The sequence below is a fragment of the Gopherus flavomarginatus genome, chromosome 4 (assembly GCF_025201925.1).
Source record: "Gopherus flavomarginatus isolate rGopFla2 chromosome 4, rGopFla2.mat.asm, whole genome shotgun sequence".
In the NCBI taxonomy this organism is placed as follows: Eukaryota; Metazoa; Chordata; order Testudines; family Testudinidae; genus Gopherus; species Gopherus flavomarginatus.
In genome coordinates, this window is record NC_066620.1 from 56,048,440 (window position 1) to 56,073,169 (window position 24,730).

Below are 24,730 nucleotides of genomic sequence, written 5' to 3' on the forward strand. Positions count from 1 at the left end.
GGACATGTTACGACTTGGCCCGCGTGCCAACGGGGGCCCTTACCGCCCATTCTACTAGGGCTCAGGCTTCGTCGTCCGGTTTTTGGCTCATGTCCCCATACAGGAAATCTGCCGTGCGGCCACCTGATCTTCTGTGCACACCTTAGCATCGCACTATGCACTGGTCCAGCAAGCTAGAGACGATGCCGCTTTCGGAGCAGCGGTTTTACAGTCTGCAATGTCTCGCTCCGACCCCACTGCCTAGGTAAGGCTTGGGAATCACCTAATTGGAATGGATATGAGCAAGCACTCGAAGAAGAAAAGACGGTTACTCACCTTTGTAACTGTTGTTCTTCGAGATGTGTTGCTCATATCCATTCCACACCCACCCTCCTTCCCCTCTGTTGGAGTAGCCGGCAAGAAGGAACTGAGGAGCTGGCGGGCCAGCAGGGGTATATATCAGGCGCCATACCGGTGCCACTCCAGGGGGCGACCTGCTGGCCCACTGAGTGTTGCTAGGGTAAAAAGTCTCCGACGAATGTGCACGCGGCGCATGCACGCCTAATTGGAATGGATATGAGCAACACATCTCGAAGAACAACAGTTACAAAGGTGAGTAACCGTCTTTTATAGGCCTGGTCTACACTATGGGTTTATACTGAATTTAGCAGCGTTAAACTGAATTAACCCTGCACTCGTCCACACAACGAAGCCTTTTATATCAATATAAAGGGCTTTTAATATCGATATCTGTACTCCTCCCCGACGAGGGGAGTAGCGCTCAAATCAGTATTGCCATTTCTGAATAGGGTTAGTGTGGCCGCAATTCAACAGTATTGGCCTCCGGGAGCTATCCCACAGTGCACCATTGTGACCGCTCTGGACAGCAGTCTGGAGTCGGATGCACTGGCCAGGTAGACAGGAAAAGCCCCATGAACTTTTGAATTTCATTTCCTGTTTGCCCAGCATGGAGAGTTGCTCAGCACAGGTGACCACGCAGAGCTCATCAGCACAGGTAACTATGCAGTCTGAGAATCGAAAAAGAGCTCCAGCATGGACCGCATGGGAGGTACTGGATCTGATCTCTATATGGGGAGAGGATTCCGTGCTACCAGAACTACGTTCCAAAAGACAAAATGAAAAAACATTTGAAAAAATTTCCGAGGCCATGATGGAGAGAAGCCACACCAGGGACTGAGTACAGTGCCGTGTGAAAGTTAAGGAGTTCAAGACAAGCCTACTAGAAAACCAAAGAAGCAAACAGAAGGTTCGGGGCAGGGCCGCAAACATGCCCCTTCTACGCTGAGCTGCATGCAATTCTAGCGGGGTCCACCACCACTACCCCACCTCTGTCCGTGGATTCCGAGGTGGGGGTAATCTTAGCCTTGCCTGAGGATTCTGCAGACAGGGAAGATGAGGAGGAGGACAAGCTTGCAGAGAGCACACAGCACTCCATTCTTCCCAACAGCCAGGAGCTTTTTCTCAGCCTGACAGAAGTACCCTCCCAGCCTTCCCAAGCCACTATCCCAGACCGTGAAGCCATGGAAGGGACCTCTGGTGAGTGTACCTTTGTAAATATAAAACATGGTTTAAAAGCAAGCGTTTTTTAATGATTAATTTGCCCTGAAGTCTTGGGATGCATTTGCGGCCAGTACAGTTACTGGAAAAGTCTGTTAAGATGTCTGGGGATGGAGCGGAAATCCTCCAGGGACAGCTCCATGAAGCTCTCCTGGAGATACTCCAAAAGTCTTTGCAGAAGGTTTCTGGGCAGGGCAGCCTTATTCCGTCCTCCATGGTAGGACACTTGAGCACGCCATGCATGTAGCAAGTGATCTGGTATCATTGCATGACAAAATCTAGCTGCGTATGGTCCCGGTGTTTGCTGGCATTCAAGCAACATCCATCCTTTATCTTGCTGTGTTATCCTCGAGAGTGATATCGTTCATGGTAACCTGGTTGAAATACGGGAATTTAATTAAGGGGAAGGACAGAGATGGTTGGGCTGTTTGCCTGTGGCTTAAAAGAAATCCTTCCCTGCATTTAGCCAAGGAGGGGGGAGGGGGATGACTGGCGCTGAGCTTTTTCGCGTTTGGCTAGCTGGGATCTTCCCTGCTACCAGCCACGCTGTGGGGGGGAGGGTGGCTAGCAGGAATCTTCCATGATACCAGCCACGCGGTGGCGGGAGGGGTAAAGCGATCATCCCAGAGAATTGGATGGGGGCAGTTCTGGTGCTGCATGTTAACAGGAAAAAAGCAGCACTCAACGGGCTTTGCTTGGTATTTGGGAAAGGAGGGCGCTGGATATATGAAGGCTGCAGAAGCCGAAAGACAATGGCTTACCGTGGCTGCATGCAAGCCGAATTCTGATGCCTGGACCTGCGTCTGTGATCTCTAACACTAAAGCCACAGGCACTCAATATTAAGATGCAAAATGCGACCTTGTAGTGAGATCATATGTGCTATGTAATGTGAATAGTGTTGTTCACCGTGAAAGAGTATAACCATTGTTCTGTAAAATGTATTTTTTTAAATACATCTCTCCCTTTTTTCTCCTTCCTCCTGCAGCTGCAGATTTTTCAAGTCTCCCTCCTCTGTCCCGAAGGCTATCTCACATAAAGCGGTGGGAAAAAAAGATGCAAGACGAAATGTTCTCGGAAATCATGGAAGTGACCCGCAATGAAAGAGCTCATCTGAATGAGTGGAAGGACGTGATATCAAAGTACAGGAAAGATGTCAGTGACCATGAGGACAGGAGGGAGCAACGTGAGGAGAGGAGAGACGCTCGAGATGAGAGGTGGCAGCAGGAAGATCTGAGGTGTTGGGATGCAACTCTGGGGCTGCTGCATGATCAAATGAACATGCTCTGGCGTCTGGTGGAGTTTCAGGAACAGCAGCAGGATCACAGAGTGCCGCTGCAGCCCCTGTATAACCGTCCTCCCCCCTCACCATGTTCCTTAGCCTCCTCACCCACCAGACGACTAAGAACGCGTGGGGGGAGGCTCCGTGCACCCGCCCATTCCACCCCAGTGGACAGCCCAACCAAAAGGCTGTGATTATTTTGAATTTTTTTTAGTGGCCTTTTCCTTCCCTCCTATCCTCCTCCCAAACCCCACCCGGGCTACCTTGTCAGTTCTCTCCCTCACTGTATAATTAATTAATAAAGAATACATGATTTTAAAATGAGAGTGACTTTATTTCCTTAGGAAGCAAGCGGTAATCGAAGTGAGAGGGTGTGTGGCTTATAGGGAATGAGTCAGTCGGGGGACGGGGGCGTTCATCAAGGAGAAACAAAGACAACAGTCACACCGTACCCTGGCCCATGATGAAATTGGTTTTCAAAGCCTCTCTGATGCACACCGCTTCCTGGTGTGCTCTTCTAATCGCCCTGGTGTCTGGCTGCGTGTAATCAGTGGCCAGGTGATTGGCCTCAGCCTCCCACCCCACCATAAAGGTCTCCCCCTTACTCTCACAGAGATTGTGGAGCACACAGCAAGCAGCAATAATAAAGGGGACATTGGTTTGGCTGAGGTCTGAGCGAGTCAGTAATGTGCACCAGCGCACCTTTAAATGGCCAAATGCACATTCTACCACCATTCTGCACTTGCTCAGCCTGTAGTTGAACAACTCCTGACTGCTGTCCAGGCTGCCTGTGTATGGCTTCATGAGCCATGGCATCAAGGGGTAGGCTGGGTCCCCCAGGATAACTACAGGCATTTCATCATCCCCAACTGTTATTTTCTGGTCTGGGAAGTAATTCCCTTGCTGCATCTGTTTAAACAGAGTAGTGTTCCTGAAGACGCGAGCGTCATGAACCCTCTCTGGCCATCCCACGTGGATGTTGGTGAAATGTCCCTTGTGATCCACCAGTGCTTGCAGCACCATGGAAAAGTACCCCTTTCGGTTTATGTCCTGGGTGCCCTGGTGCTGCGGTGCCAAGATAGGGATATGGGTTCCATCTATCACCCCACCACAGTTAGGGAATCCCATTGCAGCAAAGCCATCCACTATGACCTGCACGTTTCCCAGAGTCACAACCTTTCGTAGCAGCAGCTTAGTGATTGCTTTGGCTACTTGCATCACAGCAGCCCCCACAGTAGATTTGCCCACTCCAAATTGATTCGCCACTGACCAGTAGCTGTCTGGCGTTGCAAGCTTCCAGAGGGCTATCGCAAATTGTTTCTCAACTGTGAGGGCTGCTCTCATCTTGGTATTCTGGCTTTTCAGAGCAGGGGAAAGCAAGTCACAAAGTTCCATGAAAATGCCCTTACACATGCGAAAGTTTCGGAGCCACTGGGAATTGTCCCACACCTGCAACATTATGCGGTCCCACCAGTCTGTGCTTGTTTCCCAGGCCCAAAATCGGCGTTCAATGGCTAGAATCTGCCCCATTACCAGCATGATCTCCAAAGCGCAGGGGCCCGCGGTTTGAGAGAATTCTGTGTCCATGTCCTCATCACTCTCGTCGCCACGCTGCCGTAGCCGCCTCCTCCTCACCTGGTTTTGCAGGTCCTGGTTCAGCATAGACTGCATGAGAATGTGCGAGGTGTTTACAATGTCCATGATTGCTGTCTTGAGCTGAGCAGGGTCCATGCTTGCCGTGCTATGACATCTGCACAATTCACACAAGAAAAAAGGCGCAAAATGGTTGTCTGCTACTTGCACAGAGGGAGGGGTGAGGCTGTACCCAGAACCACCCGTGACAATGTTTTTTGCCCCATCAGGCACTGGGATCTCAACCCAGAATTCCAATGGGCGGGGGAGACTGCGGGAACTATGCATCCAACGAAGTGGGTATTCACCCACGAAAGCTCATGCTCCAATACGTCTGTTGGTCTATAAGGTGCCACAGGACTCTTTGCTGCTTTTACAGAACCAGACTAACATGGCTACCCCTCTGATATTTATATCCATCTGTTCTTGTGTCAGCATTGGCACTTAACTTAAATAACTTCTCTCCCTCCCTCATCCCTCCAATGTATTTGTAGAGAGCAATCATAATCTCCCCTCAGCCTTCATTTTGTTAGGCTAAACAAAGCTCCTTAAGTCTCCTCTGATCATCCTTGTCTGCACTTCTCTGCACCTGTTCCAGTTTGAAATCATCTTTTTCAAACACAAGAGACCAGAATTATGCAGTATTCCAGAGGAGGTCTCATCGCCAGGCGAGGATATTTTCTCCACAACTGGAAAGTCAAAGAATCACCAAATTGTGACTGTGATGAGGTACAAATCATGTGACACATCACAAACAACTGTCCCATTTACACTTACAGTGGAGGTACAAGGAGGATCCACCTAATTTATCCCAGAAACATTAGAATGGCTTTCAAACCTTAAAATTAAATTATAATCCCAGACTGATGCTTTTCAAATGTCATACAAAAGAAAGAACCAGTGAATAAATAATGGTAATAACACATCCCTGTCTCTACTGGAAATACCTCATCTCATACATCCTAGAATTGCATTAGTCTTTTTCACAGCCACATCACATTGGTGCCTCATAGTCATCGACCAGTGATCGACCAGTACAACCAGGTCTTTCTCCTCCTCAGTTGCTTCCAATTGATATGTCCCCAGCTTATAGCAAAAATTATTTTTGTTAGTCCCTTAGTGCATGACTTTGTGCAATTAAATTTCATCCTGTTTCTATTACTCCAGTTTTCAAGGTCCTCCAGATCATCTTATATGATATTACCATAACCCTATTCCCTGAAGAACTCCCTTAGTAATCTCCCTCAAGACTGGCAGTTTATCTTTTACTATGACCTCTTGTAATCTCCCCTTTAACCAGTTCCTTCCCAACTTTCTTACATTAATTCTTTTATTAATCCCCATCTTTTCAAATTAACTAATAATTTCCCATATGGAACTGTATCAAATGCCTACTGAAATCCAGGTAGATTAGATCTGCATTTTCTTTGTCTAAAAAATCAGTTATCTGTTCATTCGTTTGTTGTTAAGTTTCACTTAAGCCCTTTGAGTTTTTAAAAAAGGGTGGGGTTGGGAGTCGTCTTCTTCTTTCAGTCTTGCCTAAGTAACAAGGGTAGATCTGATGGCAGAGTGCAAATCCCTAAGTTTAAAATATGCCCAGGATGCAAGATAGTTGTGCTTGCTAATGATGCACATTCAATATGCCGCCTCATTTCAGAGTAACCCATTCTCTTAGTAAGTATACTATTTGAAACTGTCTTTCTAAGCGTGTTGAAAAGATACACTAGATTCCAATCTCAGTCTCCACCTCCGGTCCCAGTCTGCCTGCAGAGCCACTCATATTTTCCATCTGCCCACCAGCTCTCTGTCCCAGTCTCCTTGTCCAGTCAATTCCAGTCTCAAACTTCCTTCCCTGGCACCCCAAGGGATTTACATTCCTTCACCCCCCACCCTCTCCCGGCCCAGTCCCAGTCTCACTAGGATCCTTGTCCTAACCTATTTCTTTCCATCTTCCCTGGTCTGATTTTACTACAGTCCAGTTAGGCCTTCTCTTTCTCCACACTGCCTGGCAGCCAGAAAGGGCCTCATTGAGAGCACATGATAGACAGTCTTCATGCTCTCAGTTCTGGTGCCTCGCCCTACCCTATCACAGAAAAGCTGAGAACAGCATTTACAGGCATGCTCCTTCACTTTGTGAGGATATCATATGCACAGTTTTGCCAGTGCTAGGAGCTGTGAGGGTGGAATCTTCAGAGATTTTAGCTTCTAAATTCTACTGAGCGTGTGCAACCTGAGATTCTTCAGAGGCTTATAACTCTGCCAAATTTGGATGCATTTTTAAAATAGCAGGAAAAGGTAAATCCCTGACACAAAACACCACCTGCCAAATTTAAAGTTCCTGCTCCAAAGCATGGAGGCGCTAGATTTTTGAGAAGAAAAGGACATACATTTAATATGGCAAAAATTAATGTACTTTCCCTAATTTCATTCTCAGAAATGGCTGAACCTTTCTAGCTGTAAATTTCAACGAAAAAAAAACATCATTAGACAGATATCCAATATGGAAAATTGCAATACAATTAAATATGGCAAAGTTATGGGGAACTGAAATGAGAGTCTAATAACAAGAACAGGGGGGAAACAATAATAGGCAGAACTACCATTTGATTTATGAGCAGCAGTGAACATTGCTTTCTAACATATAAAATGGTGAGGTTAATAGATTGAATTGTATTTTTAATAGATCACATGGACCAAAGAAAAATTGATGGAGGAGTCTACCATATTTGTGGATTTTCTGGATATGAACACACCTCTTGAAAGTAAAATCTATCGAAACATCACTAACCATAAAAAACTTGTTTCTGTCTTGGAAGAATTCCAAACTAAAATGAATTCAATGAATACTAAGGTATTGAAAACAGACAGTTTGTTATCTGTAGCTATTAAACTAAAATTTGAAAGAGAACATTTTAGAAATATTTTGAGCATGCCAAAATGCTGTTTTTTCAAATATAGGCATGTAAGTTTTGATAAAAAATAATATACCTAGTTTATATTTGTACATGCAATCTGGACAGTTATTATAGTACGCAATTACTTGATATCTGCATGCAGTGAGTACAGGTCTGTCGCATCTTACGCGCATTTAACATGCACGATTTCAGCTTTACACGGTCGGCAAAAACAAAAAAAAAGAAAAATAACAATTTTAATACTGTACATGTAGTGCGGGCGATTCCACCCACAGTTACACTCAATGTAATTTTGACTATACATGATTTTCACTTTATGTGCTGACTGTGGAACGTAACCCCAGCGTAAGATGCGACAGATCTGTATTTAAGTACACAAGTGTGAGTTTTGCAAGCATGCCAGGTGAACAGGTGTGTTTATTTGAAAATGTAGTCCAGAAGAGCTAGTTATTGGTGTTTTATTATTTTCATTGGGATCATTGGTTTCAGTTGTTAAGAGTAGAAGGATGATCTAATGGTTAATGCACTGGACTGAGACTCAGGAGATCTGAGTTCTATTTTTATCTCTGGTACACACTTTCATGATGACTTTAGACAGGTCACTTATTCTCTCTGGTCTCAGTTTCCCTTCTGGAACGTGGCACAAGGATTCTGCACAGATAAATTCATTAAAGTATGGGACACACACAGGTACTATGGAATGAACACCAATATAAGCCTATAAATAAATAGTCTCTCACCAACTAATCTGTTCTAGTAACTGTGTTACTGACGATCACTAGACAAATCTCCCTAATTCAAAAAGAATAATATGAAATCTACTGAATCATAGTAGCTATTAAAAAAAAAGGATTCCATTTGTCTCAAATTTCAAAGACTACTTACCATATGGCATGTGGTCTTATCCTTCTTTCTACCAACCACTCATTGGTATCTGTCAACTCAGTGAGACAAGAAATAACGTCAAATCTAGATTTTAAATTAATACAACATTTTTTTTAAATCCCTCCTTTTCCCCAATTGAAAGTTAAACTATGCTATCCTTTCTTAATTTAGCATTGTTTAATATTAAATAAATGTTTAATGTTGCCAAAGGACAACATTACATGAAAAATGCATGACAACATTTCATTATTTTTGTCACCAGAATAGTTTTACAGTGTCGTCAAGGAGTTATCTTAACTTTCCTATTCACACTATTAACGAAATGTCTCTTAAAGCTTTAGAATAGGACCTCCTTTCTTGTGAATTTAATAAATAATACACTTTAAAAGTGTTACCAGAGAATTTCACTAACTGAATTGTTGCCGATGAGCCATAGCACAAATTCTGCCTCTATGTCTCTGTACATGTCAATGCAGAGTTCCCCAAATTCAGATACACTGATGTAGTTCCTGCAGTTGGAGTTGATTTGTTAGACTTATATATGGTGTTCGTGTCTTCTGTATGCTGTGGAGCACAACTTCCCACAAGCTCCCAACATGCTGTTAGGGGAGAAACAATGCTGAAGCCATTTAAGAGGGTAGAGTTGGCAGAGTGGCATATAAAATGAGGAATAAGGAGAAGCAGAGTGCTGAGCTGTGGGGATGGATGGCAACATGTAGAGTCTTGAAAGTGAGGATAAGGAACTAAAATAAATTGAATGGTAGAGACAATTGACATGGACAGCAAGGAAGAATAATTTAGCTGTAGCATATTGAATGGATTGGAGAAGGGAAAAGAGCAAGGCATAGAGCTAGAGAGGAGGAGATTGCTATATTACTTGCAAGAGAGATCTGGGTGCAGGCCGGAGTTCTTTAGTGAGGACAGGCAAAGGGGTAAACATCAACATATTTGACATCAGCTTGCGTCATGGCTGTTGTATTGTATATGGACCAAATTCTGCCTGCAGATATGCTCAAGTTGAAATTAATAGAAGTTACTTACATACTGGTATGGGCAGAAGTATATACAATATATTGAAGTATATATTTTTTCAAAATAATAAACACTATATTAGGATCACATCTCAGCCACAGGCTTCTTTTTTAAATTTAAAAATTAATCAGAATAGAAACTATTCTGCTAATCATCATCACAAGTTTTATTTCTGTCCAAAGAAGTCAGCAGATATGTCTAATTCTGCTATGTGCTCCTATTTTCAGATGCTGGAGTTCTAACAATTTGTTTTTATTGGCTACATCACTGGTTTATATAATGATACTTCTATAAACTTTCCTTCCCACCTCATCTCCCTCCATTTCCCCAAAAATAATCCCCTCTGCTGACCATGAAGCTCACTGAGGAGAATCAAGGAACAAGAGATTTTTGGTCATTTTGGTTGTCCCCACTGCTGTTAGTCCATCTTCTTCTGCACTACTGTAAATCCACTCTGTCCCACATGAAGCTAAATCCTTCTCTCACATACATGGTTATACTGTAATGCAAATTAACTTCAGTGGGGCTGCACCACTGTAACAAAGGGCAGATTGCAGCTTATAGTACAGGGGTCAGCAACCTTTCAGAGGCAGTGTGCCGAGTCTTCATTTAGTCACTTTAATTTAAGGTTTCACATGCCGGTGATACATTTTAATGTTTTTAGAAGGTCTCTCTCTACAAGTCTATATATTATATAACTAAACTGTTGTTATATTGTAAAATAAACAAGGTTTTCAACATGTTTAAGAAGCTTCATTTAAAATTAAATTAAAATGTTGATCTTATGCCGCCAGCCCGCTGAGCCCGCTGCTGGTCTGGGTTCTGTTCACCTAGGCCGGCAGCGGGCTGAGCAGGGCCTGCGGCCGGGACCCCGGCTGGCAAGGGTCCAGTAGCCAGAACCCCAGACTGGCAGGCTGTGCGGGGCTGGTGGCCAGGACCCCAGACCAGCAGTGGGCTAAACTGCTCAGCCCGCTGCCACTCAGGAGTTCCATCCACCGGCTCCTGCCAGCCAGGATCCCGGCTGCCAGACCCGCTTAGCCCGCTGCCGGTCTGGGGTCCCGGCCCTGCCGACATACAGTGGATTCCTACCTTCTCCCTGGTTCTGGCCCATTCTCTCTCTCTCTCTCTCTCTCTCTCTCTCTGCACTGAGCTGAGGGTAGGAGTACGCTGAGCACAGGGCGGGGGGTGAAGGAGCAGGCTAAGGGTTGGGGTGTAGGGTCTGGCCAGGAGCAGGGCCTCCTGGGGCGGGGGGGGAAATTTGCCCTGGACCTCACAGGGGTTGCATGAGCTGTTCCGGGTTTTCAGTGGTGGGCCCTTTACTCACTCTGGGTCTTCAGCGGCAGGTCCTACCGTGCAGCGGAAGACTCGGAGCGAGTGAAGAACCTGCCACTGAAGTGCTGCTGAAGCCTCAGCGCACCGCCCAGTGAGTACAAGCACCGCAAGCAGCGGGGAAAAAAAAATGGGAAAAAAGCAATCGGCGGCACTTAGGCTGCTCTACTGCCACTGCTTCATTCCTTGGTGGCAATTCGGCGGCGGGTCCTTCCCTCCAAGAGGGACCCACCGCTGAATTGCCACCGAAGATCCGGCCCTGCCCCAGGCCCCCTGAATCCTCTGGGCAGCCCTGGCCAGGAGCTAGAATGAGGGAGGGGGCTCAGGGTTGGGGCAGGAGGTTTGGGTGTGGAGTGCTTACCTGGGCAGCTCCCATTTGGTTCAAGGGGTGCAGGTAGGAATATGGAGGGGGGTGCTGCAGGAGCTCCTGTCTGGTGCTCAGGGTGGGGCTGGGGATGTGGGGGATGCAAGAGTTGGGATGTGGGGGGGCTGGGTATGTGGGGGGGTGCCAGAATCAGGGCTGGGGTCATGGGGGGGGGTGAAGGAGTCAAGCAGAGGGCTGGGGGTGTGTGAGGGGGGTACAGGGCTCAGGGCAGAGGCCTGGGGTGTGTGCAGGGTACGGGGCTCAGGGCACAGGCCTTGGGGGTGTGCAGGGCTCAGGACAGAGAACTGGATGTGTGAGGGGGAATCAGGGCAGAGAGCTGGGTGTGTGGGCTGGGGTCATGGGGTGCTCACGGCAGGGGGCTGGTTGTGTGTGAGAGGGTATCAAGGGAACGGCTGGCGGTGTGGGCTGGGGTCGTGGGGTGCTCACGGCAAGGGGCTGGGGATGTGTGAGGGGGAGTCAGGGCAGAGGGCTAGGGGTGTGGGCTGGGGTTGTGGGGTGCTCACAGCAAGGGGCTGGAGGAGATATGGCCCTATTCCACCACCTCCCTTCCCCAAGGCCCTGCCCCCACTTCTTCTCTGTCTCTGCCAGGAGCAGCGAGCATGCTGACTCCACTCCTCCCCAGCCCCTCCCTCGCAAGGGCCATCAGCTGAAGGGCTGGCAGGGAGGGAGGGATGGAGAGGAGGAGGAGGAGGGGCAGGAACCCAGCACACTGTGGGAAGAGGCAGGGGAGCCGGCAGGACCAAGCTTCTGCCCCCTGCCCCCGTGGGAGGGGGCGGAGGGTGGAGAAGAGCGGGCCAGGCCAGGCCGAGCTGGGTGGGATTAATAATGGCACACTGCAGCCTGCCGGGACTCCGTGCCATCTTTGGCACGCGTGCCATAGGTTGCCGACCCCTGTTATAGTACTTGCTTTTGCAATCTGAGTAGGGTATTGTTGGGTAGAATGGACAGAGTGCAGCTAATCAGGGAGATTAGTGGCAATATGGGTAGCAGCATGAGGATCTCTGTAAGTGACTTTGAGAGAGGCAGTCAAGAGGGTAGGAGAGAGAAGAAATAAACATCTATTATAACTTTTCTAGTTATGGGAATTGCGCTGTCTCTCCCATCTCTTCTAGGTATGTTTCCCCGGGCTAGCCCCTTCCCCTTACTTACCTATTGTAAATATCACTTGCCATGTGCAGCTGCTTTCTTACTGAAGTGAGCTTGTCTTTTTTGCTTCCCCAGACTTCAATGGTGTTCTTTAAGGAAGCTGTAGAACACACTACAAGAGCTGCTAGAGTCTTTCGGCAACCAGGCGGCCACATGATGCTAGTAAGAATATTCATTTTTTAACATTTACATAATTCTAAATTTAAAAAAATTAAGAATCTCAATGGAAGTGGGGTTTTATGCAGAATTTCAACTTGCTGTACTTACTAAGAAGATTCACCTAAACCATATTAATTCCTAGCAAGATAAAATCAGAGCTAGCACTTGTATCTTTTGAGGTTACCATCTTTAAGAAAATAAGCTGGGCTTTGTACTATATTTTAAAATAAATTATTCTGGCACTGAATAATGTTATCCATCCATCCACGTTCCCTGTATGGCCATGTGTCATGGTATAATCCCCACTCTGAACCCTAGCGTCAAAAAGATGGGGTACCAGCATGAATTTCTCTAAGCTTAATTACTAGCTTAGAACCTGTAGCGCTGCCACCAACCAGGAATTCCAGTGCCTGGTACAGTCTGGTCCCCCCAAAACCTTGCCCAGGGACCCCCAAGACCCAGTCCCTCTGGGTCTTAACACAAGGAAAGTAAACCCTTTCCCTAACCGTTGCCTCTCCCAGGCTTCCCCTCCCTGGGATACCCTGGAAGATTACTGTGATTCAAACTCCTTGAATCTTAAAACATAGAGGAAAATGCACCTTCCCCCCTCCTTCTCTCTTCCCCTCCCAGATTCTCCCTGAGAGAGACAGTAATCCTAACACAGAGAGAAATTAGCCTCTCTCTCCCCCTTCCCTCCTTTCTCCCCACCAATTCCCTGGTGGATCCAGACCCAGTCCCCTGGGGTCTCACCAGAATAAAAAAACAATCAGGTACTTAAACAAGAAACTTTAAATTAAAGAGAGAAAAACAGTAAAAATTATCTTTGTAAATTTAAGATGGAATATGTTACAGGATCTTTCAGCTATAGACACTGGGAATACCCTCCCAGCCTAAGTATACAAGTACAAATTAAAATCTTTTCAGCAAAACACCAATTTGAACTCCTTTCAGCCAAATACACATTTGAACTCTTCCCAGCCAAATACACATTTGCAAATAAAGAAAACAACCATAAGCCTAACTCACTTTATCTACCTAGTACTCACTATTCTGAACTTATAAGAGCCTGTATCGGAGAGATTGGAGAGAAACCTGGTTGCATGTCTGGTCCCTCTGAGCCCCCAGAGTGAACAACAACCAAAATCTAACAGCACACACAAAAACTTCCCTCCCTCAAGATTTGAAAGTATCCTCTCCCCTGATTGGTCCTCTGGTCAGGTGACAGCAGGCTCACTGATCTTGTTAACCCTTTACAGGCAAAAGAGATATAAAGTACTTCTGTTCTATTAACTCTTACTTATCTGTTTATGACACCATGTCACCCCAAAAGTCTCAAGGAATCTTTTACCTTGAGAAGTCTTTGTTGGAGGCAGTTGCCCCCTTCTCCTGTAAGTTTCTGGAAGAATCAGGTAATCATTCCTCCAATCTTATATTTCGAGAAGGGCATACCTTATGTACTTGTTGCACCCAGACATGTAAAGAACTTTGTGGAGGCAGTAGCTGGAAGCTACCAGTTCCCCTACTTGGCAGAAGCAGGGCACAAAAACCTTCCACTTCCTATGCAGCACTCTGTACATATGTGAGGGTCTCTGAGGTGTCTTTTAGGCCTCAGCTAATGCTTCAGTAAGGCCATGAACTTTTCCTGCTCTGGTTCTCCCTAACAAGCTGGACAGCCCCAGACCATACAGGCTCTTTCTTCTTTGAGTGATTGTTCATGTCCATTCAAAATAGGTGTGCATGCGCCGCGTGCATGCCAGCCGGAAGATTTTCCCCTAGCAACGCCCGTAGGGTCGGCCCTGGCGCCCCCTGGAGTGGCGCCACTACGGCGCCCTATAAAGGGGCCCGCCAACCCTCCACCCCTTCAGTTCCTTCTTACTGCCGGTGACAGCTAGCTGGAACTTCGCTTGCTGATAGCAAATTTAGCAGTGTCCATAAACCTCATGTATATAGTTCGTGTATATAGTTAGTCTATCTAGATTAGTTGTACATAGATCTTTGCTGCTGGGGGTTCCCCCCCCCCACCTACTCGTCATCCCGCCAGGGCATGCCCGGGTCTCCCGGGTTTAAACTCTGCGTGAACTGCGGAAAGTTCATGCCAAAGTGTGACGCACACTCTGCTTGTCTGCGGTGCCTCGGGGAGAGCCACCAAAGGGACCGGTGCACTATTTGCAGGGGTTTCTGTCCCAGAACTCTCAAAGACGGAGCACAAAGACTTACAGTTCTTCTGATGGAGGCTGCCTTGCGGCCACCTTTGGACCCAGAGCCGGCCGACGCAGTGCCCAGCACGTCATCATTGGTGCGGAGCGTCCCGGCACCAGCGTCAGGACTTAGGGCCCAGCCCAAATCCTCCAAAACCTGGCACCAGAGGGAGTCGGGTCATAAGAAGTCGGCCTCAGTGTGGCATCGCCCGCCCTCCCCAGTGCCCGCTAAGAAGAAGAGGTCAGTGAGGGAGCGATTGCCTCGCCAGGACCTTCACAGGCCGACACCGTCCACCGGTACAAGTGGACAGGCTGGGCTACAGCCCCTGGCTGCTCCATCGACTCCCACACAGGAGAGAGGGCGGTTTAGTCCGGAGCGACCAACATCCCCGGGCCTTAGCGGAGACGTGCGTCCCCCCTCGACACCAGAGGCATTCGAGGCAGCCTCAGATCTGCTGAGACTGCCGGTACTGGCCTCCCCGCATCGTGGCAGGGAGTTGCTGATCATAGCTTGTCCCCTAGTACAGTCTGGGGCAAGCCGGCCATGCTGTCGCCTCCCTCTCCGTCCCGCGCCACCCGAGTGGCACTGGACCAGAGAGACAGCTCCCTGCCTCCGCGCCGCTCTCCAGCGACGACGGGTGCCGCTCCCCTCAGGTCCTCTTATCCAGAGACCTCAGACTCAGAGGCGGACTCCTATCGCTCCAGGTGGTCACGGAGCAGAAGGTCAACTTCAGGGGTGAGCCACCAGTGGTACCCACCACAGTGGCAGCAACAATGGCAATCGCCCTCCCAGTGGCCGTTTTGGACCCCCTGGGCCTACCACCAGTCGGTGGGCCAGGCGTTTGGTCCTCACTCCAGGTCGACCTCGGTCTCCTCGGCATCGATGGCCCCGGCGCAGTTGCCTCTTCCACCGGCACCGTCGCCGGGCAGGGGTGTGCCACATCTAAGTTCAGCACCCCCTAGCTGGGCATTGGCACTGCGGCGACCACGGTTCGGGCACAACAGATGCCGTCAGACACGCCAAGCCATTCATTGGTGACCCCGGTACTGGCCGCGGTGCCGCATTTGGAACCGGCACTGGCCCCGCAACCTCGGTACCATGTGCCGCCGGACCTTGAAGGGCTGGAAACGCCGGAGGACTGGCCAATCCAAGTAATTTCCTCCTCTTCTTCCTCAGATGAGGTGGTCACGGGCACGGCCACGGCACCGGCCCTGGAAGACACAAGGATCCTTCAGCAACTACTCAGGCGAGCGGCTCAGAGCCTCACAATCCAGGCTGAGGAAATTGAGGTGGACGTAGATCCGGTAGTGTATATCCTGGCTCCATTGGGATCATCCAGGGTGGCCCTACCGTTGATCAAGACCATAGAGGACACGTCCCGCACCTTATGGCAAATGCCAGCCTCATTGGCCCCTACTGCCAAGAAAACAGAAAGGCTTTATTTTGTGCCCTCTAAGGGGCATGAGCATTTGTACACCCACCCGTCCCCAGACTCTCTGGTGGTAGACGCGGCCAACCAAAGGGAGTGTCAAGGGTTTCAAGGGTTGACACCAAAGAACAGTGATGCCAAAAGGCTTGACCTGTTTGGTAGAAAGGTGTACTCCACGGCAGGCCTTCAACTACAAATAGCCAACCAACAGGCTGTCGTAAGCCGATATGGTCATAACATATGTTCGGCCATGTCTAAGTTTACCAAGCTCCTTCTCCAGGATGCGAGGGCAGAGTTTTTGGCCTTGGTGGAAGAGGGAAAGCTCATATCCCGAGTCTCCCTTCAGGCTGCCCTAGATGCAGCAGACTCGGCCTCACGCTCCATGGCAACAGGCCCGGTCATGAGGCGGGGAGCCTGGCTCCAGGTCTCAGGCCTCCCCTATGAGGTCCAGCAGACTATCCAGGACCTCCCCTTCGAAGGGCAGATGCTGTTTTTGGACAAAATGGATAAGCGTCTGCATAGTCTAAAGGACTCAAGGACTGTGCTTCGCTCGCTGGGCCTGTATACCCCAGCAACCCAACGTAGACAGTTTAGGCCACAAGCGGCCCCGCGCCCTTACCAGCCTCAGAATCATCCAGAGGTTGGGCGCAATCGGGGCAGGAATGGCAGGAGGTGCCACCAACGCCAGCCCTCCGACCAGGCATCTGGCCAACCAAGACCGACGTCGGGGCCTAGGCCCCCTATTTGATGGTACGGTCGAGGACGGCCTACCAATCAGGACTCCGAATCCTTCTTTCCCTACCTTTGGGTCATGTATGTCCCCCTTCTACCATGCCTGGTCCTGAATCACGTCGGACAGTTGGGTGCTTTGCACGGTAGAGAGGGGATATTCTATCCAGTTCTCCTCCCTCCCGCCCCACCAGCCCCCCTCCCTATCCCTCTTCAGGGACCCCTCTCACGAGCAACTTCTAATTCAGGAAGTGCAGTCCCTCCTCACAGCGGGGGCGGTGGAGGAAGTTCCACAGGAGCTCAGGGGCAGAGGCTTCTACTCGTGGTATTTTCTAATACCGAAGGCAAAAGGGGGCCTCAGGCCCATCCTGGACTTGCGGCGACTGAACAAGTTTGTGAGAAAGATCAGGTTCTGCATGGTCTCCCTATCTTCCGTCATTCCCTCCTTGGATCCAGGAGCTTGGTATGCCGCCCTCAATTTAAAGGACGCATATTTCCATATTGCCATAATCCCCCGACACCATCGGTACCTCAGGTTTGTCATGGCCGACGCCCATCTGCAGTTCACAGTGCTCCCGTTTGGCCTATCGGTGGCAACAAGAGTCTTCACGAAGCGCATGGCAGTCATGAAAGCCTTTCGGCACAGGCTGGGTATCCAAGTATTCCCCTACTTGGATGATTGGCTTATAAAGGGCCGCTTCAAGGAGCTTATAAAGGGCCGCTCCAAGAAGCTCAGGTGCTTTTCGTCAGGCGGACCTTCCTCGAGCTCGGCCTCCTCTTAAACGAGGCCAGGTCCACCCTGTCTCCTACCCAAAGGATAGAATTTATAAGGGCGGTTCTGGACTCAACACATTCTAGAGCGTTATCTTCCAGAGTCCAGGTTTCGGTCCATGTCCAAAATCATTCTCGGTCTGCAACGTGCCTCGACCACCACGGCAAGAAACTGCCTCAAGCTCACCTATGTGGTGAGCCATGCCAGACTCCGGCTTTGCCCACTACAATCCTGGTTGGCGACGATATACCGCCCGGCCAGGGATCCCCTGGACTAAGTGGTAACTCTTCCCCAGGTGGTGCTGAGCTCTCTCCAATGGTGGCTCGACCCACTGAAGGTGTGCTTGGGTGTTCCTTTCGCCATCCCTCAACCCTCCCTCTCCCTGGTGACGGATGCCTCAGATCGGGGATGGGGAGCGCACTTGGGGGACCTCAAGACACAGGGCTTGTGGTCGCAGGAGTGCCTCAAGTTACATATCAACGTCAGGGAGCTGAGAGCTGTTCGCCTGGCTTGTCTTACCTTCCAATCCCACGTGGCCGGCAGATGTGTCTCAGTCCTCACGGATAACACATCAGCGGTCTTCTATATCAACAAACAGGGGGGTGCATGCTCCTCTCCCCTGTGCAGGGAAGCCCTCGTGCTGTGGGACTTTTGCATTCAGAATGCTACCCACCTGACGGTGTTCTACCTCCTGGGGGAACAGAACGGCCTGGAGGACGCCCTCAGCTGCTCTTTCCAAGGTCACAAGTGGTCACTTCGTCAGGACGTAGTGCGCTCAATCATCTGGCTCTGGGGTCGTCCCCAGTTAGACCTGTTTGCTTCAAGGGAAAACAGGAAGTGTCGGCGGTTTTGCTCCCTCCAGGGCCACAGCCCAGGGTCTCTGTCGGATGCCTTCCTCCTGTCGTGGAAGGAAGGGCTGCTCTACGCCTTTCCTCCAATTCCCTTGATACGCAGGGTAATTCTCAAGATCCACAGGGATCACGCCCATGTAATCCTGATAGCACCGGCGTGGCTGCACCAACATTGGTGCACGTCGCTCCTGCACATGTCCACCCGAGCGCCCCGACACTGCCCCTGCTGCCGGACCTGATCACGCAGGACCAGGGCTGCCTCTGCCACCCGAACTTGCAATCACTCCACCTCACAGCCTGGATGCTCCATGGTTGAACCCGATGGAGATGCAAGTGCTGCTCGGTAGTAGAAAACCTTTGACCAGGGCCACCTACCTGGCCAAATGGAAATGCTTCTCCATCTGGTCCGGTCAGCGAGGGCAGAAACCGTTGCAGGCCCCGATTCCCATTATCTTAGACTATCTGCTCCATCTGAGACAGTTGGGCCTTTCCCTCTCCTCGGTTCAAGTTCACTTAGCGGCCATCTCGGCTTTCCACCCGGGAGAAAGGGGCACCTCAGTGTTCGCAAACCCGCTGGTTGGTCATTTCCTCAAAGGCATGGACAGGCTGTTTCCACATGTCCATCAACCAGCTCCTACCTGGGACCTCAACCTGGTCCTCTCTGCCCTCACGGGGCCTCCCTTCGAGCCCCTGGCTTCATGCTCTCTGTTGTACCTGTCATACAAGGTCGCTTTTCTTGTAGTGATCACCTCGGCCAGGAGGGTATCAGAGCTCAGGGCGCTGACATCCGAACTCCCGTACACTGTCTTCTATCAGGACAAAGTCCAACTTAGACCTCACCCGGCTTTCCTCCCCAAGGTCGTTTCCCAATTCCACATGGGGCAAGATATCTTCCTACCGGTGTTTTATCCAAAGCCACACTCTTCCGGTAAGGAGCGGAGGCTGCATTCCCTGGATGTCTGCAGGGCCCTAGCCTTTTATGTTGAACGGACAAAGCCGTTTAGACGGTTGACCCAGCTCTTCATCGCGGTGGCGAATAGAATGAAGGGGCTCCCGGTCTCCTCTCAGAGGATTTCTTTGTGGATCGCAGCCTGCATAAGGGAATACTATCGTATAGCTAGAGCCCCTATCCCTCTGGTTACGGCCCAATCTACCAGAATGCAGGCCTCCTCCGCAGTGTTCCTGGCTCAGATCCCGACTCAGGAGATTTGTAGAGCTGCCATGTGGTCCTCCATCCACACATTCATGTCGCACTATGCCATCACACACCAGGCTAGGGATGATGCCACCTTCAGTCGTGCAGTGCTTCATTTGGCAGTGACCTCTGACCCCACCTCCTAAGGTTAGGCTTGTGAGTCACCTACTTTGAATGGACATGAACCACCACTTGAAGAAGGAAAAATGGTTACCCACCTTTTAGTAACTGTTGTTCTTTGAGATGTGTTGTTCATGTCCATTCCAATACCCACCCTCCTGCTCCTCTGTCGGAGTGCCAGCAAGAAGGAACTGAGGTGGTGGAGGGTCGGCGGGCCCCTTTATAGGGCACCGTAGTGGCGCCACTTCAGGGGGCGCCAGAGCTGACCCTACGGGCACTGCTAGGGGAAAATCTTCCAGCTGGCATGCACGCGGCGTGCACACGGCGTGCGCACACCTACTTTGAATGGACATGAACAACACATCTCGAAGAACAACAGTTACTAAAAGGTGGGTAACCATTTTTTCAGGCCTGGGGGACAGCTGATGAAAGATATCCAATAAGTATAATATTAAGAAGTAAGTAGTTATCAAGCCTGAGTTGTGAAAAACCTGGAATTTATTTTTTTTCCAGATTTTATTTGAATCTCTGTGTCACTCTGAAATATTTACAATAATAAAACATATATTAGAATGTTTTTATATTAGAAACATTATACTCTAATCCTGGTCTATGAATGCAAACTTAGAATAAAGTTAAAAGTTAAGTGATGAGAACATTAAAAGATTCTTGCTACATCTATCCTCTCCATTATTTACTGCTCATCTGCAAACTTGATCAGTGAAAAAAATGTTGACTAGCATAGGGTAAAGAACCAGTTCCGGTGGGAACCCACTAGAAACACGCCTGCTCAATGATGATTTCCTATTTACTATTACATTTTGAGACATATCAGTTAGTCAACTCTTAATCCATTTAATGTGTGCTATGTTGATTTTATATTATTCTAGTTTTTAAATAAATTGTTTAATGCCTTACAGAAGCCTAAGTATTATGCAACACTATTACCTTTCTCAACCAAACTTGTGATCTCATCAAAAAAGATATCAAGTTAGTTTGACAGAATCTATTTTCTGCAAACCCATTTTCATTGGCATTCATTGTATTACCCTGCCTTTAATTCTTTATTAATCGAGTCCCGTAACATCTGGTCCATTATGTTGCCTGGAATTAATGTAAAACTGACAGGCTTAAAATTACCCAGGTGATCCAATTTTCCTTTATTAAATATTGGCACAAGATTAGCTTTCTTCTTGTCTTCTGGAACTTTCCCAGTATTCCAAGCCTTATTGAAAATCAACTTTAATGGTCCAACAAGCTCCCCAGCTAGCTCTTTTAAAATTCTTGAATGCAAGTTATCTGGACCGGCAGATTTAAAAATGTCTCTAGTTCTTGCTGTTAAACATCCTCCTGAGATACTAGTGGAATGGAAAGAGAGTTATCATCATATGATATGACTAAGTCATCTGTTTTTTTGCAAATACAAAACAAATATTTATTGAACACTTCTGCCTTATTATTGATAATTCTACTCTTTCTATCTAGTAATGGACCAGTACCATTACTAAAATTCGTTTTGTTTCTAGTACAGCTTAAAAACTCCTTGTTGCTGGCCATAGATTTCTCCTAGTGTCCCTTTTCTTTCTTTAGAAATTGTAGAAAATTGATATCTTCTGATATATTTATTAATATCAACTTCTCTTATGATAGTCCTTAATGTGAATATATGATAAACACAGGATCTTTTGGACCTGAATCCAGCTTGTCCTTTTCTAAGTTTTGGATCCACTGTCTCTTTCATCCTATGTAGCATCACATTGCAGAAGATTTTCCCTACAACAAAGAGTAGTAGAGTAACTCCTCTCCAACTGTTTGTCAGGGAGATCACCCTTTTGGGGTTATTCTGACAATGACTCCATGTTTCTACTGAGTCATAATTGTCCCTTTTTTCTCAGAATTCATTAAACAGTTCTGTCAGTTTTGTTAGGTTGGTGGTATCAAGTGCTTTTAGCAATTCTGCTGTAATTTGATTGTTTCCTGCCGCTTTGTTTTTCAGCTGCTTAATTACAGTCTAAACTTCTGAGAATTCTGTTGGACCAGTGTTAATGTCAAGTTGATCAGATTTGTTGAAGTGGGGCTGTGGCTGTTGAGGATTTCTTTGAAATGCTGTGCCCATCTCTGTTTCTGTTCTACATCAGTTGCAAACATTTTTCCATCTTTGCTTTTTATTGGCCCATTTCCCATTTTTGAAATTTCCACACAGGGTTTTAATAACTTGGTAAAAAGCTCTGTGATTTCCTGTCATATCAGCAGTTCCAGCCTCCACTGCTAGATTTTCAAAATATTTCTGTTTCTTTCCCGGTGTTGCTTTTCACTGCTTTGTCTGCTTTTTTTTATTCTAACCATCATAGAAGAGTGAATGGAACTACATTACCTTGGACACAGCACACTAACCAGCAGGGATCTCAAGAAGCAAGTAGCATCAAGGATAGGACAGGCGTCCGTAGTGTTCAGTAAACTCAACAACATATGAAATCAAAGATATACTGCACCATAACAAAATTTAGAATTTTCAGCACAAATGTAATCTCAGTGTTAACATATCACTTTGAAAGCTGGAGACCTACCAAAACGCTAGACAGAAAACTAGACACTTTCGAAAATAACTACCTATGAAAGATTATGGGCATTGCATACAAAGACTTCATTATTAGCTAACATATCCAATAAATTGCCAACCAGCAGCTCATCACCACTAGAATCAGATGGAAGCACTGGACATATTTAGGGCATGTACTCTGGATGCCAACACATAGACTCCCACATGAAGTCCTCAAGTGGAAACCAACTGGTGTGAGAAAATGCAGGCACCTAAGAGACTCCCTAAAAAGAACCCTTAGCAGGGGAGAGGGTAGAACAGTTGATCTCAACACCATAGAGCAGATGGAAGCAGCAGTAAGTAATGATGAAGAACGTTTTTTGCCCTGTGTGCCAACACTGGCATGGGAAGGATGTTAAAAAAAAAAGGCTATCAAATTCCCCTTTCTTATATTTGTTGTGAACATTATTTATTTTTTATAGCTGCCTTCACTTCCTCTCTAAACAATGTTGGTTTATTAACCAATACACCATTCTACTTTAGCTGTGGGAGTGTGGCCTTTTGGGCATCTAGTAAAGTGTTCTTAAACAATTCCCAATTATCAGTCACATTTTTCTAAATAAATTCTTCCTCCCAGATGATTTTGCTCATAATTGTTTTCAGCTTACTGGTTTTGACCTTATTCTGTTTGCATATTGTAAATGTGTTCAAGTTATGATCATTTGTACCTAAGCTACCATTAATTTTTAGTGCTGTGATCAGTTCCTCATTATCTGTGATGGTGTCTAATATAGAATTTCCCTGTGTTGGATGTGTTAGGGAGGATCAGTAATTTTGGCCATGCTTGGCATATACCATTTGGTACCAAAGCATTCCTCAGTACCATTGGGGCATGAGTGAGGAGCTAGAGACCCCAAAGACAGTGGTACCATCTGCAACATCTACTGCTTCTTCAGTGCACAGGCCTGTCATCCAGCAGATGCCACCGTACTCTGTACCATAGTTGATACCACAGATGCTTCTGTATCTGGGACTATCAAGTTTCTGCACACAGTCAATCACTCAGTATCCCAGAAGTTCAGATGCTTCAAAGACTTATTCATCTCTGATGAACTTGAGCCTCCCTGATTGAGCTCAGACCCCCAGTACTGCAGCTTGCATAATCTCTAGTACCTCCTCTATCGCCAATATCACTGGGTTCCCTGGTACCAATGGGGATGGACAGACAGACAAATACACCAGCATCATCTGTCTCCCCTTTGGACAATGCAGATGATAGCTCTTCACACTCTCAAATGTCTGTTCAGGGCTCCTTTGCTCATCATCCTAGGCCTGACTTCATTGAACCTGCTTCCTCAAGGAACACTTAAAGACCCATGTGAACTTGGTTGGTCTGTTCAGCATCCTCCTTGGTATGACCAAGCCTGGATGCCTCCTCCATTTCCTTGTGGCTCTCCACAATGCCCATATTAGGATCCCTGGGTGGCCTGCTATCAGCAGCTCTCCAAGGCACCTAACTCTCATATGGATGTCAAAGGCAACAATCTCCTATTCCCTCTGTTTCCTGATATCAATATCCACCACAGGAGGAAATGTTTGAGGAACAAAAAAGAAGGGCTGATGAGGAGGCTATTTCATCCTCCTCCCTGGATAAAGCATTTATGCCCCTTCCATCTCATGTAGATGATTTTAAACAGTTTCAGAACTTGGTGAAGCGAGTGGCATACACTCTCCAAATACCATCATAAGTGGTCCAAGGGATCCAACATAAGCTACTGGACTTTCTTTGCACACCATATTCAGCATGAATGGCACACCCTGTAAATAAAGCATTGTTGGAACCTACCAAGACAATCTGGCAAACCCTAACCACTAAGAAGGTACATTAAAAAGTACTACGTCCCAGCTAAGGATTCTCAGAGTTTTATTTTCCCATCTTGCCCCTAACTCTTTGATGGTCAATGCAGTCAATGAACAAAACAGGAAGCATTGTCCAAAGACCACCTGGCATAATAAGGACCAAAAGTTATACCTGTTTGATCGCAAGAGCTACTAATCTGCCACCCTGCAATTCAGAATTGCTAATTGCTAGGTGATTCTTGCTAAATACAATACAATAACATAAGCTACACAAAATTCAATTCTCTATAGAACATCTTTCACAAGAACGCAAGGAACAGTTTCAGGCTACCCTTGCTGAGGGCCAACTCCTGGCAAGAATGACTTTACAAGCTTCTCTTAATGCAGCTGACACTTTAGTTTATTCCATCTTGACATGTGCTGTTAGGGGCTAAGTTTCATGGCTACAGTCCTCCCATTTGAGGTCCAAAATATTTCAGAAGACCTTCCCTGTGATGGGCTCAAGTTGTTTAGCGAGTCAACTGATGAATCCTCACATTCTCTTAAAAACTCAAGGGCAACCCTTTGCTCGCTGGGAGTATACATACCTGCAAACAAAAGGAGAATTAGTTGGTCTTAGCCCAGAGATCCCATGCATCTCAATTTTCTGCCTATTACACGTCACCAAAATCACTCAAAAAAACCCCCACAGAATGTAGAAGGGAAAATTCTGAACT

General features: G+C 47.5%; 1 protein-coding gene across 1 annotated transcript in view; it reads left to right on the forward strand.

The window, feature by feature from the left end:
* DNAH14 (dynein axonemal heavy chain 14) overlaps positions 1-24,730 on the forward strand; it is a 490,898-nt gene that overhangs the window by 338,499 nt on the left and 127,669 nt on the right. The window contains exons 54-55 of the mRNA XM_050948398.1: positions 7,153-7,320; positions 12,237-12,323. Coding sequence (XP_050804355.1) covers positions 7,153-7,320; positions 12,237-12,323 — 255 coding nt within the window. The remainder of the gene's footprint in view (positions 1-7,152; positions 7,321-12,236; positions 12,324-24,730) is intronic.